General features: G+C 46.3%; 1 protein-coding gene across 7 annotated transcripts in view; it reads left to right on the forward strand.

The window, feature by feature from the left end:
• SUPT20H (SPT20 homolog, SAGA complex component) overlaps positions 1 to 27,555 on the forward strand; it is a 566,651-nt gene that overhangs the window by 216,862 nt on the left and 322,234 nt on the right. For 4 of the 7 annotated variants that reach the window (XM_069205507.1, XM_069205510.1, XM_069205511.1 and 1 more), the window contains 4 exons: positions 2,629 to 2,686; positions 4,934 to 5,069; positions 12,568 to 12,727; positions 12,822 to 12,878. In XM_069205507.1, coding sequence (XP_069061608.1) covers positions 2,629 to 2,686; positions 4,934 to 5,069; positions 12,568 to 12,727; positions 12,822 to 12,878 — 411 coding nt within the window. Of the gene's footprint in view, positions 1 to 2,628; positions 2,687 to 4,929; positions 5,070 to 12,567; positions 12,728 to 12,821; positions 12,879 to 27,555 lie in introns of all 7 variants that reach the window. The other 3 variants (XM_069205513.1, XM_069205509.1, XM_069205512.1) reach the window with 1 other exon arrangement.

A 27,555-nucleotide genomic window follows, 5' to 3' on the forward strand; every position in this document is an offset into this window, starting at 1 on the left:
TATGACCTAGGCCTCTATCAAGGATTGAAGTCTGGTTAGACTGAGAGGGGTGCAAAATGATGTTCTACCATTATGGTGGTGAAGGGCTAGTGCCCTTCTCAAGAGCTGATTACCATGAGCATGGTGGTGGCAGCCTACCATTCTGTAATGAGTAATCATTAGCACGGCATGGCTGGCTTACCTGCGTCATGGGAGTGGATCCTTTTGGCCAACTCAGTCAAAAATCTATTGCTGTGTGTACAGCTCACCTTTACTTATTTCAGGATGGAAGGAGGGCTGGAAAAGTGTGTGCGTTACACAGCGCACTGTTATGTATGTGTGCCCAGTGCTTGAAGACCTGCGCATGTATCTTTAAATCGCATTCTTTTATGCATGTGTGCCCGGGGCAGCTGTACGTGGAGAGCATCATGTAGGCTTGCGTACACCACTAAGGATACACAAGCGCCTGTGAGTGGTACAGTGCATGGAATCGGTAGGCTCAGATTAGGAACCCCAGGGCTGGCTGGAGCAACATGTGGAAGAAGAGGCTTCCCACCGATAAAGTTGTGGATTGCTGCATTCCTGAAAGCTGAATGGGTCACAAACTGGAGGAAGGAAGAGCCAGTATTGTCAGTACACTTCAAAGGGGGCTATTCAATTCTGAAGGAAGTCACTGATCAAAGGGGCCTGGGAATGTCTCAGAAAGGAGATGGGACCGATAGGGAAGTTTATAGAGAGCATGGCTTGGGCCGTTTGGTAACCTTTTGATGCATATATCACTGAGTCTAACATCCAGGTGTGAACCTCTAGTCACTCCCATGGCTGGTGTTTGGGGCTGTCCAGATTGTGTTGCTGTGATAGGCTGCTCTCTAGAGGGAGAGCACAACAGAGGAGTGGACACTTCAAAGTGGTCAAACGCCAGAACATAAACCTAAGACCAGAGGACCCTGTGAGGAGAAGGGGATTAACACCTGGAAGGAGGGAAATTCAGGTCCATCAGGCCCACCGCACTGATAATGCTGTCTGCCTGTGTGCACTTTTGCAAACGAGCTATGCCAGGGGGGTTCTTAATGAAGAATAAGGGTCTTCTCCCCTGATGCCATTCTGTGGCAAGAGACAGTCTGTCATCCTGTTTAGCGTCATGACCTGACCAAGACCGTTGATTTTTTTGGCACTGCTCAGGACCCCTGTATGCCAGATGGAGCCCGTGGGGAAGGTTAAAGGTTGTTGTGCTGGTGGGTCGTTGTGACGAGAGGAGGGCTGTGACCCGTACGTGCTCTGACCTTAGGAGGCCGTAGCCCTGTGTGCTGGTATTCGCGAACCCTGGTATGCCAAGGGGGGGGTGCGTTGTGAAGTGAAAGGGGTGTCACTACAGGGCAATGTGCTGCCATGAAGGAAAGGGCCTTGACACACGGAACACATACAGTGTGACCAGTGGTGCGCTGTGAACGCCTCCAGACCTCACTCCAGGATCATATCTCTGCACTGATACTCTGACCTCAGAGTGAAATTGCTATGACATACTTGCTGTAGTGCCTTGGACAAGACATTAAGACTTAAACTCACTAGCAGTTCCTAGCTTAAATGTCACCTCAGTTAACTGGGCAATAACAGACCTTAGACTTATGACCAGTTTTGGGGTTTCTGCCACTTGGAAGGTACATCTTGTATAAAGAAGAATGTTGTCTCCTCCTACCAAGACACTCCTGGAGCTTCTCAGACTTGCTTTGCTACAAATTCCTGACATGACTTCTTAATAATCCATGTAACCCTTCTTTACCTTCCTTGTGCTGAAGTTCACCACTTGTGTTCTGGGAAGCTAGTTCTGCACTAATCCTCTCTAGCCCTATCTACTCCTAAGTGCCAGTGCTGCATGTATGAGCTATTCGAAGTGTACCCAAATACCAGTCCAGTACATGCCCAGATAGCACACGTGATGTCAGCAATTTACACCAGATTGTTTAAGGAGGTAATACATATAGCTGTTTGACCAGTCTCTTCAATTTCTAAATAATATTTAATTCAAGGAGCAGGTATGGTTCCTGAAGTTGACTGACACAGTTAAGGCATCTTAATTTGATTTCGAGAGGCAGATGGCCATGCATGTTGTTTGTAACACCTGATATGGTTTTAGCTAGCTAAGCCAGCTACGTTTTCCAGGATATATTTGGGATTTGATGAGGAGAAAGGCACATCATAACATTTTGCTTGCTGCATCCTGGCACCTGTCATCCTCATGTTGGTCTCCTGTTTTGCAATCTTTCCTTATGATGGACATGAAGAATCCTAGACCGAGGAATAAACAATTGTTTTGTTTGAGTGACAAGGTTATTCTCTTTATAGTAACCTTCCTTACTTGTAGCTTGTAACGTCTGGTTGGCTCTTGGTTATGAAGTGAGGAGTATTGCACGAAATGGACCACTACTACAGGAATCATTTACCTCACTTTACTTTACCTTTGGAACCGTGTAAGGAGGTGTTCATTAGATGGCGATCGTCCCATTTGTTGCCTTAGGAATCAATTGCCTGGGAATGTCACTGTGGAACATGCTACAACAGATGAACAACATACTTTAAACTATGAACTACAAACTGTCCTTTCTTTAGCAATGCAAATCAGATTAAAAAGTTATGTTTTTTCCGTTGCAGACTTTGGTTTCTGATGTACACTCCATAACAAGTGACAACCACAAATGGACACAGGCAAGTTCCCTTTCTTTGTGTGATTCTGTGACTGAAGTATTTGTTTGAAATTCTTAAACAAACCTTGGCTCAAAATCAGAGGTCCTTAAATGCTTCAACAGTACAAGACCTCCTCCGAAATCTGTTGTTCGTGTGTTCCTTGGCAACACAAATTCCACTTTAGTACTCATATATTTAACCGAAGTCCAATCACACAGTGCTCAGTTACAAATACAACTTTCTCTACACAGTTCCATTGAAAAGAGCCACGTTTCAAATATTTTTTCTGAAAACCTTATTTTGAGTGGTTTGGCCAAACCTCTTACCTCTAAAACGTAGTTTTTAAAAATTAGCATTCATTAGAAATTGTTTTTATTTTTCATTAACTGTGCCTAGTGCTTACTTTATAAAGTGAATGCTCGCTCGGGAATTTGTAAAGAAGTGCTTGTTACTGTTGTGTTTCCATTATTTTCCATTTTTTCATTTTGACTTTTGTATCAGCTTTACTTGCTAATATATATATGTAAACTGATATTTCATTAAAAGTTGGGACAACTTTGTAGCACAGTTTTAAAGTCAGTGTGCATCCTGTACATTTTCTTTTTGCTTTTAATAGTTGGTAATAATTACAAGATTGTTTTCTTATATTCTGATAAACGGGATTAAAGGATGCGTTTCATCCTTAGCCATCCCTACTCTGAGAGGATTGCTCGCTTAAATATGTGACTCATATATGTTCCCTGCTACTTTATTTAAGATGGAGACCATTATTGTTATGCTGGTAGACTCTGCTGCCATTTCTGTTAATGAAACTTTAGTGTACCTTTCACAGAAAGATATGCCTTGAGTGCATTTAAGTTGGTCTTCCAGTGTTCTGTGTTTTCACATTGTACATATCTGAAAAACTCTGACCTGGCAACAGTGCAAGAAACCCTCGGTCCTCATAAATGGTAGCTCAACCAGCTCCTCGGGAAATATAACTTTGAGCTCCACTGGTACCAATCAGTGCCATAGTGTTCATGCATAAACGTACTGTAAGATTGCATAAAAAATTGAACCACAATATTGGTTTGATGTTAATACATTTGTTTCATGCTGTTTTTTTTTCTTGTTTTTTTAAGGCCACAAAAATGCCCCCACAACATACTACAGACATCGCAACTTTATTTAGCAATCCTAATTCCCTGTTAAAGGCATTGGGGGCCAGCTGCCTTGGAGACTTTTAGTGGCATCACATCAGAGCCAATCAATGTACCTAGCACAAATAAGTGTGTAGATCCCTATTGCATACCCTTATCTACCACTCCTTTGGCTATCTTTATGTTTGTTTGTCATAGTAAAGACAGGGACAGCCATTGATTATTATGGCCTAGGTCCATCAGTTCTCCCGCTGCTCATTACCAAGAGTGTCCACACACACCCGCGAAAACCTAGTAGGTTTTATAAAGTGCATGTTACCCTATTCTGTCATTCTTAAGATGCTTCTGTAGGCAAGTGTGGAGACACTTCTAGAACCACACATTGTGCGTGCTGCTCATAAAGCTGCCACAACGAAGAATGGTCATGTCGGTTTCACCAAGCTCGCCCCCTCACTCCCCAAATAATATTTCCCTTTCAAATACACATCTTGAGAGGTCAAACCCCTCATGTGGGAAAGGGGGTAAGAGTCTCTTTTAGGGTGAAAGAGCAGATATATAAGCAGTGGACTAGTCTGATACCTTGATGAATAGAAAAGCGACAGAGAAGTTTTAGAAGAGAGTAGGCCAGAGCAGATGCCATCTTTTCGATACAATTGATGGGAAATGGTTGAAAAGAAACTTGCATTAATATGCTTCTATTGTTTAAAGAAAGCGGCTGCCTTAGAGCATTAGTATATACAGTACTGCAGTTGTAGAAAAATCAAGTACATAGCAGTGACCTGAAGCCATCGTTCAAACTATAAGTACACTTTTTCCTAAAATCAGGATCGTGATATATGAGCACATTTTACAAATCTCACTGATGCCAGATAAATGGGTGACCAGTCTGGTTGAGGTTGGAATTATGGAAATAAGAGGGAAATTGAGGGGTGGTAGTAAATATATTGTAATCTGATTTGTTTGGCTGATTGGGGCCTGGCACTGGCATACGATTATGCCCATGTCATTTCTGTGGTTGTATGATATGTCAACCAAGTTGTTAGAAGCAGAAAAGCTACAAATGAACTGTCTAGTACCTACACTAATATGGAAGTACGTTGTTATATTGTACTCTGCTTTTTGTGTCTAGGAAGATAAGCTCCTACTTGAAAGCCAGCTCATCCTAGCTACAGCAGAACCTTTATGTCTCGAACCTTCTGTTTCTGTGACCTGCACAGCAAACCAACTGCTGTATAACAAGCAAAAGATGAATACCCACTCAATGAAACGGTAAAAAAGTGAATTTCTCACATCTTTGACACTTTTTGCTGGAGTGTTTGGTTGCAAAAATAAGCCAATTAGACATTTTGTTATTAATTTTAGCACATAATTTAGATTCTAGAAGTGATTTTGATTTCGACTCCTATTCTTGCTTTATCAGGCAAGGCGATACTTCATCTATTCACTTATTTAATGGCAGATAATGCCTGTCAGCTGAATATTTAGCTGGTCCTAATGAAAGCTTCTTTCTTTGTTGCCTCTCTGCCTGTCAAATGCATGCTTATTGCACAGCATGCCGCGCATTGATTAGCTCTGCCAAAAGTGATCCTACATTTTTTTAGTTATTTTAAAATGTTGCAAATATCTTTGCATGCAGTAATGTATAAGGTACACAGAGGCAGACGTATTTTATGTAATAATTATACACATTGATGCTTGATGAGATGTGACAAAATGTGAGAAGATAAATAAAAATGTAAGTATCCAAACAGAAATTGAGTTGCTCTTATTAGCCATATGAGCACAAAGGTTGTCCTTTAAGTACGAGATATGACTGCAAATAGTATTCTGTCTCTTTAAAAATCTACTCCTTCATTTAAATGAAAGACTAAATAACCTAAAACCTTCTTTGTCTTCCAGAATGTTACTTTTTTTATAATTAAGTTAGTATCGAGTAACAGAGAGTTCCTGCGATGGAACCAGATAATTAAAGACGTTTGGTCCTGCTGGAAATGTTGAGCTTTGGAGATTTCATGCTTAAAAACCCAACGCAGAATAAAACTTAGGGCCTGATTTAGATTTTGACGGACGGGTTTGTCTGTCACAATGGTGATGAATATTCCTCCTGCTGAAATATAAATCCCATTATTTCCTACGGGATTTAAATTTAGATGAAGCGATATCGCTCACCATTGTGACGGAGGAGGCGGTCTACCAAAATCTAAATCTGGCCCTTAGGCATTTTTTCTGAGCTGCTTAGATCTTTGACCCCTGAAGCTTTGAAGGAAAAGTTTTTCAAAGTTTCCTAGCTTTCTTCTGGTGCCCAAACAACCGCAGGAGTACACTTCCAAGGCCCAACACCTCAGGGGAGAAAACTTTGAGGCTTTTAAGGTGCCAGACGGAGGTCACCAGCAATGTCCAGTCTACCTACCATTGGTCACCTGGGTACTTCCAGGAAAATACCTTTTGTAGCTTATTGTGTCCTTGTAACCACACAGGAGTTGGCCAACAGCCCATTGGAGTCGTTTCTTTATCCTGGGTATAGGAGAGAGCAGATCCAGCGCTTCAGGGCTTCTCCCAGATCACAGACAGATAGGCCCTCATTACAAGTGTGGCAGTGTAAAGAAATGGCTCCCTGTTGCAGTTACCCCCCACTTTTTGCCTGATACTGATGCTGACTTGACTGAGAAGTGTGCTGGGACCCTGCTAACCAGGCCCCAGCACCAGTGTTCTTTCACCTAAAATGTACCATTGTCTCCACAATTGGCACAACCCTGGCACCCAGGTAAGTCCCTTGTAACTGGTACCCCTGGTACCAAGGGCCCTGATGCCAGGGAAGGTCTCTAAGGGCTGCAGCATGTCTTATGCCACCCTAGGGACCCCTCACTCAGCACAGACACACTGCTTGCCAGGTTGTGTGTGCTAGTGAGGAGAAAATGACTAAGTCGACATGGCACTCCCCTCAGGGTGCCATGCCAACCTCACACTGCCTGTGGCATAGGTAAGTCACCCCTCTAGCAGGCCTTACAGCCCTAAGGCAGGGTGCACTATACCACAGGTGAGGGCATATGTGCATGAGCACTATGCCCCTACACTGTCTAAGCAAAACCTTAGACATTGTAAGTGCAGGGTAGCCATAAGAGTATATGGCCTGGGAGTCTGTCAAAAACGAACTCCACAGCTCCATAATGGCTACACTGTCTTTTTTTTACATTTACATTTTTACACTGAATACTGGGAAGTTTGGTATCAAACTTCTCAGAATAATAAACCCACACTGATGGCAGTGTTGGATTTATTAAAAAATGCACACAGAGGGCATCTTAGAGATACCCCCTGTATTTTACCCAATTGATCAGTGCAGGACTGACTGGTCTGTGCCAGCCTGCTGCTGAGAGACGAGTTTCTGACCCCATGTGGTGAGGGCCTTTGTGCTCTCTGGGGACAGAAACAAAAGCCTGCTCTGGGTGGAGGTGCTTCACACCTCCCCCCTGCAGGAACTGTAACACCTAGCAGTGAGCCTCAAAGGCTCAGGCTTCGTGTTACAATGCCCCAGGGCACTCCAGCTAGTGGAGATACCCACCCCCTGGACACAGCCCCCACTTTTGGTGGCAAGTCCAGGAGAGATAATGAGAAAAACGAGGAGGAGTCACTGACCAGTCAGGACAGCCCCTAAGGTGTCCTGAGCTGAGGTGACTCTAACTTTTAGAAATCCTCCATCTTGCAGATGGAGGATTCCCCCAATAGGGATAGGCATAGGCATGTGACCCCCTCCCCTTGGGAGGAGGCACAAAGAGGGTGTGCCCACCCTCAGGGCTAGTAGCCATTGGCTACTAACCCCCCAGACCTAAACACACCCTTAAATTTAGTATTTAAGTGCTCCCCTGAACCTAGGAACTCAGATTCCTGCAACCTAAGAAGAGGACTGCTGAGCTGAAAAACCCTGCAGAGAAGACGGAGACACCAACTGCTTTGGCCCCAGCCCTACCGGCCTGTCTCCCCCCCCTTCTGAAGAAACTGCTCCAGCGACGCTTTCCCCAGGACCCGCGACCTCTGAATCCTCAGAGGACTGCCCTGCTCTAAAAGGACCAAGAAACTCCTGAGAACAGCGGCCCTGTTCACCAAAGACTGCAACTTTGTTTCCAAAGGAGCAACTTAAAGACAACTGCGTTTCCCGCCAGAAGCGTGAGACTTGCAACCCTGCACCCGACGCCCCCGGCTCGACTTGTGGAGAAACAACACTTCAGGGAGGACTCCCCGGCGACTACGAGACCGTGAGTAGCCAGAGTGCCCCCCCTGAGCCGCCACAGCGACGCCTGCAGAGGGAATCCCGAGGCTCCCCCTGACCGCGACTGCTTGACTCCCAGATCCCGACGCCTAGAAAAGACCCTGCACCCGCAGCCCCTAGGACCTGAAAGATCGGAACTCCAGTGCACGAGTGACCCCCAGGAGGCCCTCTCCCTTGCCCAGGTGGTGGCTACCCCGAGGAGCCCCCCCCTTGCCTGCCTGCATCGCTGAAGAGACCTCTGGTCTCCCATTGATTCCAATTGAAAACCCGACGTGTGTTGGCACACTGCACCCGGCCGCCCCCGTGCTGCTGAGGGTGTACTTTCTGTGTGGACTTGTGTCCCCCACGGTGTCCTACAAAACCCCCCTGGTCTGCCCTCCGAAGATGCGGGTACTTACCTGCTGGCAGACTGGAACCGGGGCACCCCCTTCTCCATTGAAGCCTATGCGTTTTGGGCACCATTTTGACCTCTGCACCTGACCGGCCCTGAGCTGCTGGTGTGGTAACTTTGGGGTTGCTCTGAACCCCCAACAGTGGGCTACCTTGGACCCAAACTTGAACCCCATAGGTGGTTTACTTACCTGCAAGAACTAACAATTACTTACCTCCCCTAGGAACTGTGAAAATTGCACTCTCTAGTTTTAAAATAGCTATATGTGTTTTATTTGAAAAGTATATATGCTATTGTGATTATTCAAAGTTCCTAAAGTACTTACCTTCAATACCTTTCATTTGAGATATTACATGTAAAATTTGAACCTGTGGTTCTTAAAATAAACTAAGAAAAGATTTATTTCTATACAAAAACCTATTGGCCTGGAATTGTCTCTGAGTGTGTGTTCCTCATTTATTGCCTGTGTGTATTTACAACAAATGCTTAACACTACTCCTTTGATAAGCCTACTGCTCGACCACACTACCACAAAATAGAGCATTAGTATTATCTCTTTTTGCCACTATCTTACCTCTAAGGGAACCCTTGGACTCTGTGCATACTATTCCTTACTTTGAAATAGTGCATACAGAGCCAACTTCCTACAGGCAGTCTTAAGACCGCCACACTCGCCGTGGTGGTCGGACCGCTGTCATAGTGGCGGTCCGACTGCCACATTGCGACCATGGCGGAGCCACCACAGTCCGACCGCCGGCACAACCAGGTTGTCGCCAGTCGCCAGCCTGGTGGTCTCGCCGGTCGTAATCCGTCAGTGCAGTGCTGCTCTCCAGATTACGAGTCCCGTTTCCTCCAGCCTTTGCTGGCTGGCGGATAGGCGCATCAGGGGTCTGATGGGGGCCCCTGCACTGCACATGCATTTGGCATGGGAAGTGCAGAGGTCCCCATGGACAGCCCTTTAGTGCTTTTCACTGCCCAAATTACGGGCTGTGAAAAGCGCGACAGGTGCTGTTGCACTTGACGCACCACAACATTGCTGATGGCTCGATTATTAGCTGGCGTCAATGTTGTGGTGAGTTTCCCGGTGGGCGGAAACGCTGTTTATCGAATTTACTTAATTCAGGCTGAACAGTTGCTGGCGAGCTAATGCAAAGTAGCCTCCTGTAGCTGCAGGCAGGATAAGGGTACATTTTATTTTCTAAAAGTTACATTTCCAATATTAAAAAAAAAAAAAATCTATTTTACCATTGAAATGGATTTTGATTAAGCTTAAGAATAAGGGCCTGATTTTGAGTTTGCGGGCCAGTTTACTCCATCACAAACGTGACGGCTATCTCGTCCTTCGTATTATGATTCCCATAGGATATAATGGTATTGTAATACTGCTGATGGGATATCTGTTACGATTGTGATGGATTAACCCCACCTGCCAAACTCTAAATCAGGCCCTAAGTCTTTGAATGAGCCTTTGGCTAGTACAGGCCAAACGTTATAGATAAAAAATATACTATCTATAGTTTGACTTTTCCGATGTGCCAGCTACAGCCTGACCACTGACAGTTTTATTTTGTGTCTAGTCACAGAGGGAAAATGCCAATTCTGTCACACATGTATTATGAACCTACCTTGTGGACTGCAAGATGTGCGTTGGGGTTACTTATTTCCTATGCATCAAAATTGTGATTTCAGTAGGTCTGTGCAGCAAAATGCAAGCTGCTGTAGTCGGGCTACACAGCGTAGATTTGAAGCCATGTTTTCAGTGTCACTGTAGTGGGATGGAACAATAGGTGCTGCAGTCCACAAGTTATATTTAACTGCCCATGCAGTGGGTGTACTTTACTCCACACACACACACACACTATAGACTGTTACGAAAGTTAAATGTGCCAATCTGTTTCGAGACAAGTGTTGACATGTTTTAAGGGTTCAGTGCACCTACACTGGAGAACAAAAAAGTGCCCCCATGTTTAAGTTCAAGATTACTAGCAGGTATGAAAAAACTAGGGGTGACCACCCAAAAAGGGGCTACTTTGCAACAGTTACCTCATTTCCATCCACGATGCAAAAGCTGTGATTCATTTAACCTTCTGCCTAAAGTTTACCAGGTAAAAAAGCACACCGTCAAACAAATCATTTAGTAACTCATCGTACATCTGAAAGGTCGCTTTTACTATAGCAATATTATGCAAGGTAGGTGGCACTCTCAGGTACTTATTGAGTGGGATGGAGTAGGGTCATCTACAAGCCGTTTGACAACCCTGGTCGATAACTACCTGGATGTACATTTCCATTTCGATACTTTTGCCTAAATAATCCAGGATGTGTGGTGGCCAAGTGCATGTAGCATTTCTGGAACTGGTTTGATTTTTTTGCTTGTTAAAGAAGCATTTCCTGCAGCACCTATAACTGATCTAGCTCTTCTGTCATGATATTACTGTTGCTGGTAGAAGTGAGATGATACCACAACTATAGTTTGCATGTCCCAAAGAGGACAAGTTTGGCTGTAGGCTAGCACTTTTGGTGTTAATATTGTACTCCGCAGACTTTTACGAAGGCTCTAATAGGTTTAACTTCTTCCTCTAGAAAGGAACAGTGCATTCTGTGTGTCTGCTCCATTTGGATATAACAGTATTGTAATGCAAAGTTCAAAATATGTTTAGAACATGAAGCTTTCGCATTGAGGTTTTACCCAAGCTTTAGAAAATGCTGAAATTGTACGTTTTGAAATGGCAAAATGCAACTTTAGCTGAAAACAAAAGGCTTTGATACAGAATAGGTGACGTCTTTATACTTACCTGTTCACGTTTTCTGGTGCTGGCAGCTGAGCTTTTCACTTCAGATCTGATGGAGACGGGTATTAGGAAACAAATAAGGAGTGAGCTAAAGTAGTTGCATTTTATGTATGGGGTTCAATCGTGTTCCTTAGAATGCTTAAGAGCAGCATAATAGCTTAATTGTTCTATGGGCATGAGATATTTGTTTTTCTTGATGTATTATTTAGCGGTTTTTATAGTACTCTTACAACCTGCACCACAGTGACTTACGGAGGTTTTCAGTAAAACTCATAGGATTACATCAAGTAACAAGGCAACCATTAGCAGCATCAGACCATTCACGGTGGAAATCTAGTTTTCTTTAGGATGCAGAGTTATGACCTTGAAGTAGTCTTTTACCTCTCAAAATGTTGTCTGGCGTTTAGAGGTAAAATGGACTACTCAGGTGCGTGCTTTGCAGGTCAGGCAACATAATTAATTGAATTCTAGCAGCTATTAATAGTCAATACAGTTCACATTGAAAAGGTGAGAAAATGCTCTAATTGTTTTTACTTTTGAGCCTGTGATTAATCTGACCACAGAGTGACGTAGTGCTTTAATTGATTACGTTTGTGGGTCACCTGTAAAGATAACATTACCGAAGTGCAGCCAGGATATAATGGGGCTTAGACTGCTGTCATGAGGCAGTCTGAAGAGATTAGATATTTAATTTTCTTGAGACAATTTGTAGAATTTAGAGTATTTAGCTGATTAATGTGTGGGAAAGAGAGTAGAATTTTAGATAAAGCGAAAGGAAAGCGAGAAAGTGAGTAGAATGTAAGATAAAGCATAAGGTGTTCACTTTAGCAGAACAGAAGATGAAAAGTTTTCGATTCTCAGTATGTCTAGTCGTGAAGGCTTAAATTATTTCTGTGCTTGGATTTAATGAGGCTATTCATTGACCAAAATAAATTTACAGACATCCAACCAAGGTCCCCTTTTAGGCAGGTGTGTGAACCTATTGTCAGTGTTTCATGTGTTTAAAGTAGATGAGTGTTTTCCAAGTATTGGGCCATTGAAATTCCTTTTCAGACTCAGCAGTTACATGTACAGATGGAAAAGTGCAGCGGCTAGTATCGATCCTTTGGAAACTCCATAATTAATACCAAAACACAACCCTGTTTAAAAAAAATATATAATGTGGATGTTTTGCGTAAAACCAAAATGGAATGTCTAAATCGAATTATCTTTCCTATATAATACATGCTCTGCAAATTCAGAATTCCAGGTGGTTTTTCTTGTTCTCTGAGAGTGTAGCACATTTTTCTGCTTTGAACCGCTGCCACTTCTCTTTAGGTGTTTCAAGAGATACTCAAGGACCTCTCTAAACAGACTGCAGGAGGTTTCTAACTGTCCGAACCCACCACAATTGAAACTTCTGGACTTCTTGCAGAAAAGAAAGGAGAGAAAAATCGCCCCTCCACAGTTAGACCTAAAAATTTCAAAAGTTGGGAATGTAAGTATAATTAAGAGAACATATCAAGTTATTGTCTAGGATTTGTGTTTTTCAAATATGCTTCATGGTATTTGCTTATGTTCTACTTTTGCAGTGTGTCGATATGTGGAAGCAGAATGCTTGTCAGTTGACTGTACCATCAGAAATAGAGGTACGTTCATGTGCAGCTATATATATTTGTCTGCTTTTAATTGTAAAGGTACCAGATCTCAGTGGAATGTTGTCTCAAATGATGGAGCATTACCAGGAGCAGTCATGTATTCCCACATCATCTCCCGCTTTGCTCAGACTGGCCATTTTTTTTACATTTTCTTTCATACCTCAAGCCTTCTTCCAAACAAGGGTTCTGCTTGCTGCCATTTCTGATCATTTGTTTAGTTATGTGAATGTTTTCATATTTGGATTAGGACTCGGACATTTAATTTCTAAATGTAGTTGTACATGTGTATTAATGGCTGCCTTTTCCTCCTAAATCGTTCAGATATACTTGAAGCCACAATAAGGAATGAAAATGTATAGTAAGAGAAAGTGTACATTTCAAAATCAAACATATGGTTCTACCAGCACAGTTACAAGCTTTCAGTTAAACCTGATCTATTTTACAAAAACTGCAACAGCATAGCATTCTGTGGATGTATTAAGGTGTACATATTTAAAGACTTTTTGGATTGCTTATCGGCCAAGTTTTACAAATCTGCACATCATTTTACAAAATATTGAATAAGCATATATGGAGTTTTGCCCAGATTGATCATCACGAAGGAGTAGTGACCCTACAGAGTGGTCACGTTTTGATGTAAAGGGCTTAGCTTGCTGAATTGTAGGTGGCATTGTTTCTTTTTTCAGCTTTTTGCAGAAGTAATGGAGGACTTTAAATGCTGTGCTCTGCTATAGACTTTAAAAAAATTAACTCCATCATGTTAGTAGAATGAGTCCGCTATTTGAACAGAAAAAGCAGTTTACTTTTTTGATGAAAAGTGATCAAGCTGGCGACCTGTAACAGAAGCAGACCATAAGAGCTTTCGCTACAACCCGCTATTCATGTCATGCTGAGATGGGCAGTCAATCTAAGTCCACCTCACAAAGTCGACATCTACACACTGGTCTTCTCCCAGCACTAGGTATGGAAATATGCCTCATTTAGTGTATCCAGCTGGCAATGTGAATGTTGGGAAACCACTATGTTTCTTTCTACCACGGAATTTCAGTAGCTTTCCTGCACTGTAACCCAAGCATTTCCACCTTTAAGTTGCTCTCTGCATTGTTCACCAACTAGTGTTTTTTGCATAGCTGTTATAGAGAAAGTTGCACAATACCTCTACAAGTTTGCATCAAAGATTGTCAAGGTTTGCTGACTTGAAATGTTGAAATACCTTGAACAAACTACATGCAGCAGATTTACTTAGTTGGTATTGTCATCTTACATGTTTCAGAACAGAGTAGGAGTTTCATTTATCTGTCGGTAGCACAAAGAAACCCACTCAGAAGTGAATGTTTGCTCTACAAATCCACAAGTTATGTTATGCTGTTTTGTGTTGGTGTAAATCTTTACATTCGTCACAAATTTAAAAGATAAAAGTGGCAGAACTATATACATATACTGACAGTTGCGTTCCTGACCTGGGTCAGAAATTGTAGTTTTGAACGTGTAATTAATTCTGAATGACCAAGGTGCTATAACTTCTTGTTGGTTTTTCAAGATTCATTAACCAGCAGTCCCAAATCACAAGATTTGTAGTGGGAAATATACAGAATGCTTTTTCTTGCTAATAGGATGAACAGAAGAGGATAGGTGTTAGATGCAAAATTGCTGACTGTCTGATATATGCCAGAAGCCACAAAGGGTAATGTAGCCCCGGTTACCGCGCTCCTGCCTTTTGTGTCAATAAAGTGGCTGCTGGGAATGGATAAATATAAAAGCCACCTCATTACCTGACCTTGCACAAGCACAAACCGGTGGATGAAGATCAGGATATCCTGACAGCTGTTTCAACCTCCCCTGGAAAAGAAAAGCCTTCAACCTCAAAGGGAATAAAACAGTTCTCTGCAGGAATTCAACTTCTCAAACGTAAACAAAAAAATTAGCACAAATTGCTTGTTTCCATATCTGTTTGCGGAATGTGAAAATGACATTGTTTGCTGAATATGGTAGTGAAGCATCACACATGCATATAATGATAGTGTTTTAATTTGAGGTTGACTTTCATGTATAAAAACATGGTTGCAGAAGCAACATCATTGATGACATTGCTCATAACCACTGATGTGGTGATGAGTACCATTGCTGGCGCCACAGACAGTTGCTTTCTTCAGTAGAAATAGTCTTCCTTCCATATGTATCTATTCAGAGGTTAACTGCTGTGGGCAGGGTACTGAGCACATGACAGTGCTTATAACATGTCCTGAGCTGGGTAGGCCTTGGCCATACAAGTCTTAGCCTCAGGTCATATCATTTGTCCAGTTATGGCCTTTGTAGTTTTCGCAGACCATACTTTCTGGCCAATAAGGTTCTCAAACCTAAAACAAATAATGTACTTATTTATTTGTTGTTTTCTTTAGTGTGAACGAGATTCAAGGAAACAGCAGGGCACTTTGCAGATGTTAATAGGTACTACAAGGTTACAAAGACCGGTATGGGGGGGCGTGGCCTGACGCCGATGGCAGTGGAAGCCTCTCCGTGAGGCTCCTACCAGAGATCCCCACTCCGGTCCAGTCTGAAAGGAGGTGGACCCCCTGCACGCCCCACGGACTATCAGCAGGGTCGGGGGGGTCCGGAGACTCATTTGGCGGGGTCCGACCCCGGAAAAAGGAGAATTTCGGGGCCGAATTAGCGCCCGACGGAGTGCCGCGAGGAAGGGAGAGAAAAAAAGAAGATGGCGGCCGCGACTTGAACGGCGTTTCTGGAGGCGGAGGACCCAGTAAAGGCAGGTTCTTGCTCCCTTCCAGTGTATCCCCCCGGGAGTCAGAGAACGAAGGGTGCACTAGGGGATACTTTTGGGGACTCATAGCGACGAACAGAGAGGTCCAGTATTGCGGCGGAGACCAGATAGGGACCGCGGGGCATTCGCAGCGCGGCGTCCCGCGCCCTAAGGCTGAATCGGATGGGACTCGATAAGGGGCGATAGCGCCGGGATCTCTCCTGGGGCTCCAGAGACAACCTATCTTTGGCGACGACTGCTTGAGAGAGACGCAGTGGATCCGAGGGGCCTTTTCCGGTGCGGCCCGACTCCTTGGTCCGCCGGAGGGGGGCTGGAGCGAGAAAGGCGAAGCTAATGGTTAGAAGGGGCGAACTTGGACGAGACAGAGAAGCGGCGCAAAAGTCCCCGTACTGCGGAGATTCCCCCTGATGATGCGGCGCTGTGTGCACAAGAGCGCAGGAGATCCCCAAATTCAGGTTGAGAGCCACTCCGACTTGAAGGTTCTCCCCATGAACAGCGACGTAATCGGGCTGGATGAGATCGCACCCTGACTCACGGACGAGACGGTGAAGCGGCACAAAGGACCCCGTGCTGCGGAGATTCCCCCGATTGCGCGGTGCTGAGAGCATAAGAGCGCAGGCGACCCCAAAATCCAGGATGAGAGCCAGTCAGACTTGAAGGTACCCCCCATGACCGGTGAAGAAATTGGGCTTGATGTGATCGCACCCTGACTAGGAGGAGGGTGTGAGGGGCCCATCCTTCTGGAGTGAAATACCCCTCGGGAATGGTCAGTAGTCTAGAGTGAGGAGGATGGCTGGTAACAAGAGGCAATAAATCTCATACGCGGGCATAGTGTGCTGGAAACAGCAATTTATTAATGAAGGACTGGAGTTCCCCCTGGCGGAGCAGGGCACCGAGTTGTGATGAAAGAATAAATGTTTAATGACCATTGAACAGTCGTTGTTGAAGCTACACCTCAGAAAATGGGTAAAACCGGTCGCCGAAGAGACACAGAACAAAAAGAGGGGCCCACAGTTGAGACACAGGCAGATACGCCCGAACACAGAAATGACGCCTCGGGGGGTGAACATACCGATCCCACACTTCAAGATGTCCTGCAAGCTATAACGGCTTCCCGGGTAGCACTGGAGGGGATAATTGATGCATTAGCCACGGATTTTACAGTACTACGAGACGATCACCGCCGCCTGGCTGAAAAGGTGTCCACCACAGACAGACAACTTAAAGAGCTCTTCCCGGAGGTTAAGGATTCTACTAAGGCCACAAAGCTGCTGGAGTCCAGAATTAGGACCTTAGAACTAAGAGCAGAAGATGCCGAGAATAGGTCACGGTGCAATAACATTCGGGTGATTGGAATGCCTGAAAGTGTTCCTCAAACAGGCCTGGCGGAGTTCCTCGAGCGATGGCTTCGAGAGGGCTTAGCGGGCGATGGACTTTCTCCCTTTTTTGCCATTGAAAGGTGTAGGAAGTTGGCTCTGTATGTGCTATTTCAAAGTAAGGAATAGCATGCACAGAGTCCAAGGGTTCCCCTTAGAGGTAAAATAGTGGTAAAAAGAGATAATACTAATGCTCTATTTTGTGGTAGTGTGGTCGAGCAGTAGGCTTATCCAAGGAGTAGTGTTAAGCATTTGTTGTACATACACATAGACAATAAATGAGGTACACACACTCAGAGACAAATCCAGCCAATAGGTTTTTATATAGAAAAATATCTTTTCTTAGTTTATTTTAAGAACCACAGGTTCAAATTCTACATGTAATAGCTCATTCGAAAGGTATTGCAGGTAAGTACTTTAGGAACTTCAAATCATCAAAATTGCATGTATACTTTTCAAGTTATTCACAAATAGCTGTTTTAAAAGTGGACACTTAGTGCAATTTTCACAGTTCCTAGGGGAGGTAAGTATTTGTTAGTTTTACCAGGTAAGTAAGACACTTACAGGGTTCAGTTCTTGGTCCAAGGTAGCCCACCGTTGGGGGTTCAGAGCAACCCCAAAGTCACCACACCAGCAGCTCAGGGCCGGTCAGGTGCAGAGTTCAAAGTGGTGCCCAAAACACATAGGCTAGAATGGAGAGAAGGGGGTGCCCCGGTTCCGGTCTGCTTGCAGGTAAGTACCCGCGTCTTCGGAGGGCAGACCAGGGGGGTTTTGTAGGGCACCGGGGGGGACACAAGTCCACACAGAAATTTCACCCTCAGCGGCGCGGGGGCGGCCGGGTGCAGTGTAGAAACAAGCGTCGGGTTCGCAATGTTAGTCTATGAGAGATCTCGGGATCTCTTCAGCGCTGCAGGCAGGCAAGGGGGGGGTTCCTCGGGGAAACCTCCACTTGGGCAAGGGAGAGGGACTCCTGGGGGTCACTTCTCCAGTGAAAGTCCGGTCCTTCAGGTCCTGGGGGCTGCGGGTGCAGGGTCTCTCCCAGGCGTCGGGACTTTAGGTTCAAAGAGTCGCGGTCAGGGGAAGCCTCGGGATTCCCTCTGCAGGCGGCGCTGTGGGGGCTCAGGGGGGACAGGTTTTGGTACTCACAGTATCAGAGTAGTCCTGGGGTCCCTCCTGAGGTGTTGGATCGCCACCAGCCGAGTCGGGGTCGCCGGGTGCAGTGTTGCAAGTCTCACGCTTCTTGCGGGGAGCTTGCAGGGTTCTTTAAAGTTGCTGGAAACAAAGTTGCAGCTTTTCTTGGAGCAGGTCCGCTGTCCTCGGGAGTTTCTTGTCTTTTCGAAGCAGGGGCAGTCCTCAGAGGATGTCGAGGTCGCTGGTCCCTTTGGAAGGCGTCGCTGGAGCAGGATCTTTGGAAGGCAGGAGACAGGCCGGTGAGTTTCTGGAGCCAAGGCAGTTGTCGTCTTCTGGTCTTCCGCTGCAGGGGTTTTCAGCTGGGCAGTCCTTCTTCTTGTAGTTACAGGAATCTAATTTTCTAGGGTTCAGGGTAGCCCTTAAATACTAAATTTAAGGGCGTGTTTAGGTCTGGGGGGTTAGTAGCCAATGGCTACTAGCCCTGAGGGTGGGTACACCCTCTTTGTGCCTCCTCCCAAGGGGAGGGGGTCACAATCCTAACCCTATTGGGGGAATCCTCCATCTGCAAGATGGAGGATTTCTAAAAGTTAGAGTCACCTCAGCTCAGGACACCTTAGGGGCTGTCCTGACTGGCCAGAGACTCCTCCTTGTTATTCTCATTATTTTCTCCGGCCTTGCCGCCAAAAGTGGGGCCTGGCCGGAGGGGGCGGGCAACTCCACTAGCTGGAGTGTCCTGCTGGGTTGGCACAAAGGAGGTGAGCCTTTGAGGCTCACCGCCAGGTGTGACAATTCCTGCCTGGGAGAGGTGTTAGCATCTCCACCCAGTGCAGGCTTTGTTACTGGCCTCAGAGTGACAAAGGCACTCTCCCCATGGGGCCAGCAACATGTCTCGGTTTGTGGCAGGCTGCTAAAACTAGTCAGCCTACACAGATAGTCGGTTAAGTTTCAGGGGGCGCCTCTAAGGTGCCCTCTGGGGTGTATTTTACAATAAAATGTACACTGGCATCAGTGTGCATTTATTGTGCTGAGAAGTTTGATACCAAACTTCCCAGTTTTCAGTGTAGCCATTATGGTGCTGTGGAGTTCGTGTTTGACAGACTCCCAGACCATATACTCTTATGGCTACCCTGCACTTACAATGTCTAAGGTTTTGTTTAGACACTGTAGGGGTACCATGCTCATGCACTGGTACCCTCACCTATGGTATAGTGCACCCTGCCTTAGGGCTGTAAGGCCTGCTAGAGGGGTGTCTTACCTATACTGCATAGGCAGTGAGAGGCTGGCATGGCACCCTGAGGGGAGTGCCATGTCGACTTACTCGTTTTGTCCTCACTAGCACACACAAGCTGGTAAGCAGTGTGTCTGTGCTGAGTGAGAGGTCTCCAGGGTGGCATAAGACATGCTGCAGCCCTTAGAGACCTTCCTTGGCATCAGGGCCCTTGGTACTAGAGGTACCAGTTACAAGGGACTTATCTGGATGCCAGGGTCTGCCAATTGTGGATACAAAAGTACAGGTTAGGGAAAGAACACTGGTGCTGGGGCCTGGTTAGCAGGCCTCAGCACACTTTCAATTGTAAACATAGCATCAGCAAAGGCAAAAAGTCAGGGGGCAACCATGCCAAGGAGGCATTTCCTTACACAACCCCCCCCCCAAACGAAAGAGGATGAGACTAACCTTTCCCAAGAGAGTCTTCATTTTCTAAGTGGAAGAACCTGGAAAGGCCATCTGCATTGGCATGGGCAGTCCCAGGTCTGTGTTCCACTATAAAGTCCATTCCCTGTAGGGAGATGGACCACCTCAACAGTTTAGGATTTTCACCTTTCATTTGCATCAGCCATTTGAGAGGTCTGTGGTCGGTTTGAACTAGGAAGTGAGTCCCAAAGAGGTATGGTCTCAGCTTCTTCAGGGACCAAACCACAGCAAAGGCCTCCCTCTCAATGGCACTCCAACGCTGCTCCCTGGGGAGTAACCTCCTGCTAATGAAAGCAACAGGCTGGTCAAGGCCATCATCATTTGTTTGGGACAAAACTGCCCCTATCCCATGTTCAGAGGCATCAGTCTGCACAATGAACTGCTTAGAATAATCTGGAGCTTTGAGAACTGGTGCTGAGCACATTGCTTGTTTCAGGGTGTCAAAGGCCTGTTGGCAGTCCACAGTCCAGTTCACTTTCTTGGGCATTTTCTTGGAGGTGAGCTCAGTGAGGGCTGTCACAATGGATCCATATCCCTTCACAAACCTCCTGTAGTACCCAGTCAAGCCAAGGAATGCCCTGACTTGAGTCTGGGTTTTTGGAGCTACCCAGTCCAGAATAGTCTGGATCTTGGGTTGGAGTGGCTGAACTTGGCCTCCACCTACAAGGTGTCCCAAGTAAACCACAGTTCCCTGCCCTATCTGGCATTTGGATGCCTTGATAGAGAGGCCTGCAGATTGCAGAGCCTTCAAAACCTTCCTCAGGTGGACCAGGTGATCCTGCCAGGTGGAGCTAAAGACAGCAATATCATCAAGATAAGCTGTGCTAAAGGACTCCAAGCCAGCAAGGACTTGATTCACCAACCTTTGGAAGGTGGCAGGGGCATTCTTTAAACCAAAGGGCATAACAGTAAACTGATAATGCCCATCAGGGGTGGAGAATGCTGTCTTTTCTTTTGCTCCAGGTGCCATTTTTATTTGCCAGTACCCTGCTGTCAAGTCAAAGGTACTTAGAAATTTGGCAGCACCTAATTTATCAATGAGCTCATCAGCTCTTGGAATTGGATGGGCATCTGTCTTGGTGACAGAATTGAGCCCTCTGTAGTCCACACAAAACCTCATCTCTTTCTTTCCATCTTTGGTGTGAGGTTTGGGGACTAAGACCACTGGGCTAGCCCAGGGGCTGTCAGAGCGCTCAATTACTCCCAATTCCAGCATCTTGTGGACTTCCACCTTGATGCTTTCCTTAACATGGTCAGATTGTCTAAAGATTTTGTTCTTGACAGGCATGCTGTCTCCTGTGTCCACATCATGGGTACACAGGTGTGTCTGACCAGGGGTTAAGGAGAAGAGTTCAGGAAACTGTTGTAGGACTCTCCTACAATCAGCTTGCTGTTGGCCAGAGAGGGTGTCTGAGTAGATCACTCCATCTACTGTACCATCTTTTGGGTCTGATGACAGAAGATCAGGGAGAGGTTCACTCTCTGCCTCCTGATCCTCATCTGTTACCATCAACAGATTGACATCCGCCCTGTCGTGGAAGAGCTTAAGGCGGTTTACATGGATCACCCTTTTGGGGCTCCTGCTTGTGCCCAGGTCCACCAAGTAGGTGACCTGACTCTTCCTCTCTAGTACTGGGTAAGGGCCACTCCATTTGTCCTGGAGTGCCCTGGGAGCCACAGGCTCCAGAACCCAGACTTTCTGCCCTGGTTGGAACTCAACCAGTGCAGCCTTTTGGTCATACCAAAACTTCTGGAGCTGTTGGCTGGCCTCAAGGTTTTTGGTTGCCTTTTCCATGTACTCTGCCATTCTAGAGCGAAGGCCAAGTACATAGTCCACTATGTCCTGTTTAGGCTCATGGAGAGGTCTCTCCCAGCCTTCTTTAACAAGGGCAAGTGGTCCCCTTACAGGATGACCAAACAGAAGTTCAAAGGGTGAGAACCCTACTCCCTTCTGTGGTACCTCCCTGTAAGCGAAAAGCAGACATGGCAGGAGGACATCCCATCTCCTTTTGAGTTTTTCTGGGAGCCCCATGATCATGCCTTTTAATGTCTTGTTGAATCTCTCAACTAAGCCATTAGTTTGTGGATGGTAAGGTGTAGTGAATTTATAAGTCACTCCACACTCATTCCACATGTGCTTTAGGTATGCTGACATGAAGTTGGTACCTCTGTCAGACACCACCTCCTTAGGGAAACCCACTCTGGTAAAGATACCAATGAGGGCCTTGGCTACTGCAGGGGCAGTAGTCGACCTAAGGGGAATAGCTTCAGGATACCTGGTAGCATGATCCACTACTACCAGGATATACATATTTCCTGAGGCTGTGGGAGGTTCTAGTGGACCAACTATCTCCACACCCACTCTTTCAAAGGGCACCCCCACCACTGGAAGTGGAATGAGGGGGGCCTTTGGATGCCCACCTGTCTTACCACTGGCTTGACAGGTGGGGCAGGAGAGGCAAAACTCCTTAACCATGCTGGACATATTGGGCCAGTAGAAGTGGTTGACTAACCTCTCCCACGTCTTGGTTTGTCCCAAATGTCCAGCAAGGGGAATGTCATGGGCCAATGTTAGGATGAACTCTCTGAACAGCTGAGGCACTACCACTCTCCTAGTGGCACCAGGTTTGGGGTCTCTGGCCTCAGTGTACAGGAGCCCATCTTCCCAATAGACCCTATGTGTTCCATTTTTCTTGCCTTTGGACTCTTCAGCAGCTTGCTGCCTAAGGCCTTCAAGAGAGGGACAGGTTTCTTGTCCCTTACACAGCTCTTCCCTTGAGGGTCCCCCTGGGCCTAAGAGCTCAACCTGATAAGGTTCAAGCTCCAAAGGCTCAGTTCCCTCAGAGGGCAGAACTTCTTCCTGAGAAGAGAGGTTCCCTTTCTTTTGCTGTGTTGCAGTTGGGTTCCCAACTGACTTTCCTGTTCTCTTGGTAGGCTGGGCCATTTTTCCAGACTCCAGCTCTACTTTTTCACCCTGTGCCTTGCATTGTGCTCTTGTTTTCACACACACCAGTTCAGGGATACCCAGCATTGCTGCATGGGTTTTTAGCTCTACCTCAGCCCATGCTGAGGACTCCAGGTCATTTCCAAGCAGACAGTCCACTGGGATATTTGAGGAGACCACCACCTGTTTCAGGCCATTGACCCCTCCCCATTCTAAAGTAACCATTGCCATGGGATGTACTTTTCTCTGATTGTCAGCGTTGGTGACTGTGTAAGTTTTTCCAGTCAGGTATTGGCCAGGGGAAACCAGTTTCTCTGTTACCATGGTGACACTGGCACCTGTATCCCTCAGGCCCTCTATTCTAGTCCCATTAATTAAGAGTTGCTGTCTGTATTTTTGCATGTTAGGCGGCCAGACAGCTAGTGTGGCTAAATCCACCCCACCCTCAGAAACTAGAGTAGCTTCAGTGTGGACCCTGATTTGCTCTGGGCACACTGTTGATCCCACTTGGAGACTAGCCATTCCAGTGTTACCTGGATGGGAGTTTGGAGTGGAACCTTTCTTGGGACAGGCCTTGTCTCCAGTTTGGTGTCCATGCTGTTTACAGCTATGACACCAGGCCTTTTTGGGATCAAAGTTTTTACCCTTGTACCCATTGTTTTGTGAAGAGGCTCTGGGCCCACCCTCCTGTGCAGGTTTTTGGGGGCCTGTAGAAGACTCTTTACTATTTTTAGTTTTGGTTGTCTCATCACCCTTCTGCTGGGGAGTCTTCGTGACCCCTTTCTTTTGGTCACCCCCTGTTGAAGTCTTGGACACCCTTGTCTTGACCCAATGGTCCGCCTTCTTTCCCAATTCTTGGGGAGAAATTGGTCCTAGGTCTACCAGATGCTGATGCAGTTTATCATTGAAACAATTACTTAACAGGTGTTCTTTCACAAATAAATTGTACAGCCCATCATAATTACTTACACCACTGCCTTGAATCCAACCATCTAGTGTTTTCACTGAGTAGTCAACAAAGTCAACCCAGGTCTGGCTCGAGGATTTTTGAGCCCCCCTGAACCTAATCCTGTACTCCTCAGTGGAGAATCCAAAGCCCTCAATCAGGGTACCCTTCATGAGGTCATAAGATTCTGCATCTTGTCCAGAGAGTGTGAGGAGTCTATCCCTACACTTTCCTGTGAACATTTCCCAAAGGAGAGCACCCCAGTGAGATCTGTTCACTTTTCTGGTTACACAAGCCCTCTCAAAAGCTGTGAACCATTTGGTGATGTCATCACCATCTTCATATTTAGTTACAATCCCTTTGGGGATTTTCAACATGTCAGGAGAATCTCTGACCCTATTTATGTTGCTGCCACCATTGATGGGTCCTAGGCCCATCTCTTGTCTTTCCCTCTCTATGGCTAGGATCTGTCTTTCCAAAGCCAATCTTTTGGCCATCCTGGCTAACTGGATGTCCTCTTCACTGGAGTTATCCTCAGTGATTTCAGAGTTGTTGGTCCCTCCTGTGAGGGAACCAGCATCTCTGACTATTATTTGTGGAGTCAGGGCTTGAGAAGCCCTGCTCTCCCTAAGTAGGACTGGAGGGGGGGAATTTCCCTCCAAGTCACTATCTTCATCCTCTGAGTTGCCATCCTCAGAGGGGTTGGCCTTTTCAAACTCTGCCAAAAGCTCCTGGAGCTGTACTTTGGTAGGTTTGGGGCCCATTGCTATTTTCTTTAGTTTACAGAGTGACCTTAGCTCTCTCATCTGTAGATGGAGGTAAGGTGTGGTGTCGAGTTCCACCACATTCACATCTGTGCTAGACATTATGCTTCTAAAAGTTGGAATACTTTTTAAGAAACTAAAACTGGTTCTAGAATCTAATTCAAACTTTTAACAAACTATTAAACTCTAAAGAAATGCTAAACAGGATCTAACACAAGGCCCTAGCAGGTCTTTTAAGAATTTAGAAAACTTTTCAAATTGCAAAAATCAATTTCTAATGACAATTTTGGAATTTGTCGTGTGATCAGGTATTGGCTGAGTAGTCCAGCAAATGCAAAGTCTTGTACCCCACCGCTGATCCACCAATGTAGGAAGTTGGCTCTGTATGTGCTATTTCAAAGTAAGGAATAGCATGCACAGAGTCCAAGGGTTCCCCTTAGAGGTAAAATAGTGGTAAAAAGAGATAATACTAATGCTCTATTTTGTGGTAGTGTGGTCGAGCAGTAGGCTTATCCAAGGAGTAGTGTTAAGCATTTGTTGTACATACACATAGACAATAAATGAGGTACACACACTCAGAGACAAATCCAGCCAATAGGTTTTTATATAGAAAAATATCTTTTCTTAGTTTATTTTAAGAACCACAGGTTCAAATTCTACATGTAATAGCTCATTCGAAAGGTATTGCAGGTAAGTACTTTAGGAACTTCAAATCATCAAAATTGCATGTATACTTTTCAAGTTATTCACAAATAGCTGTTTTAAAAGTGGACACTTAGTGCAATTTTCACAGTTCCTAGGGGAGGTAAGTATTTGTTAGTTTTACCAGGTAAGTAAGACACTTACAGGGTTCAGTTCTTGGTCCAAGGTAGCCCACCGTTGGGGGTTCAGAGCAACCCCAAAGTCACCACACCAGCAGCTCAGGGCCGGTCAGGTGCAGAGTTCAAAGTGGTGCCCAAAACACATAGGCTAGAATGGAGAGAAGGGGGTGCCCCGGTTCCGGTCTGCTTGCAGGTAAGTACCCGCGTCTTCGGAGGGCAGACCAGGGGGGTTTTGTAGGGCACCGGGGGGGACACAAGTCCACACAGAAATTTCACCCTCAGCGGCGCGGGGGCGGCCGGGTGCAGTGTAGAAACAAGCGTCGGGTTCGCAATGTTAGTCTATGAGAGATCTCGGGATCTCTTCAGCGCTGCAGGCAGGCAAGGGGGGGGTTCCTCGGGGAAACCTCCACTTGGGCAAGGGAGAGGGACTCCTGGGGGTCACTTCTCCAGTGAAAGTCCGGTCCTTCAGGTCCTGGGGGCTGCGGGTGCAGGGTCTCTCCCAGGCGTCGGGACTTTAGGTTCAAAGAGTCGCGGTCAGGGGAAGCCTCGGGATTCCCTCTGCAGGCGGCGCTGTGGGGGCTCAGGGGGGACAGGTTTTGGTACTCACAGTATCAGAGTAGTCCTGGGGTCCCTCCTGAGGTGTTGGATCGCCACCAGCCGAGTCGGGGTCGCCGGGTGCAGTGTTGCAAGTCTCACGCTTCTTGCGGGGAGCTTGCAGGGTTCTTTAAAGTTGCTGGAAACAAAGTTGCAGCTTTTCTTGGAGCAGGTCCGCTGTCCTCGGGAGTTTCTTGTCTTTTCGAAGCAGGGGCAGTCCTCAGAGGATGTCGAGGTCGCTGGTCCCTTTGGAAGGCGTCGCTGGAGCAGGATCTTTGGAAGGCAGGAGACAGGCCGGTGAGTTTCTGGAGCCAAGGCAGTTGTCGTCTTCTGGTCTTCCGCTGCAGGGGTTTTCAGCTGGGCAGTCCTTCTTCTTGTAGTTACAGGAATCTAATTTTCTAGGGTTCAGGGTAGCCCTTAAATACTAAATTTAAGGGCGTGTTTAGGTCTGGGGGGTTAGTAGCCAATGGCTACTAGCCCTGAGGGTGGGTACACCCTCTTTGTGCCTCCTCCCAAGGGGAGGGGGTCACAATCCTAACCCTATTGGGGGAATCCTCCATCTGCAAGATGGAGGATTTCTAAAAGTTAGAGTCACCTCAGCTCAGGACACCTTAGGGGCTGTCCTGACTGGCCAGAGACTCCTCCTTGTTATTCTCATTATTTTCTCCGGCCTTGCCGCCAAAAGTGGGGCCTGGCCGGAGGGGGGCGGGCAACTCCACTAGCTGGAGTGTCCTGCTGGGTTGGCACAAAGGAGGTGAGCCTTTGAGGCTCACCGCCAGGTGTGACAATTCCTGCCTGGGAGAGGTGTTAGCATCTCCACCCAGTGCAGGCTTTGTTACTGGCCTCAGAGTGACAAAGGCACTCTCCCCATGGGGCCAGCAACATGTCTCGGTTTGTGGCAGGCTGCTAAAACTAGTCAGCCTACACAGATAGTCGGTTAAGTTTCAGGGGGCGCCTCTAAGGTGCCCTCTGGGGTGTATTTTACAATAAAATGTACACTGGCATCAGTGTGCATTTATTGTGCTGAGAAGTTTGATACCAAACTTCCCAGTTTTCAGTGTAGCCATTATGGTGCTGTGGAGTTCGTGTTTGACAGACTCCCAGACCATATACTCTTATGGCTACCCTGCACTTACAATGTCTAAGGTTTTGTTTAGACACTGTAGGGGTACCATGCTCATGCACTGGTACCCTCACCTATGGTATAGTGCACCCTGCCTTAGGGCTGTAAGGCCTGCTAGAGGGGTGTCTTACCTATACTGCATAGGCAGTGAGAGGCTGGCATGGCACCCTGAGGGGAGTGCCATGTCGACTTACTCGTTTTGTCCTCACTAGCACACACAAGCTGGTAAGCAGTGTGTCTGTGCTGAGTGAGAGGTCTCCAGGGTGGCATAAGACATGCTGCAGCCCTTAGAGACCTTCCTTGGCATCAGGGCCCTTGGTACTAGAGGTACCAGTTACAAGGGACTTATCTGGATGCCAGGGTCTGCCAATTGTGGATACAAAAGTACAGGTTAGGGAAAGAACACTGGTGCTGGGGCCTGGTTAGCAGGCCTCAGCACACTTTCAATTGTAAACATAGCATCAGCAAAGGCAAAAAGTCAGGGGGCAACCATGCCA

Source organism: Pleurodeles waltl, chromosome 8, assembly GCF_031143425.1.
Source record: "Pleurodeles waltl isolate 20211129_DDA chromosome 8, aPleWal1.hap1.20221129, whole genome shotgun sequence".
NCBI classification, from domain to species: Eukaryota; Metazoa; Chordata; class Amphibia; order Caudata; family Salamandridae; genus Pleurodeles; species Pleurodeles waltl.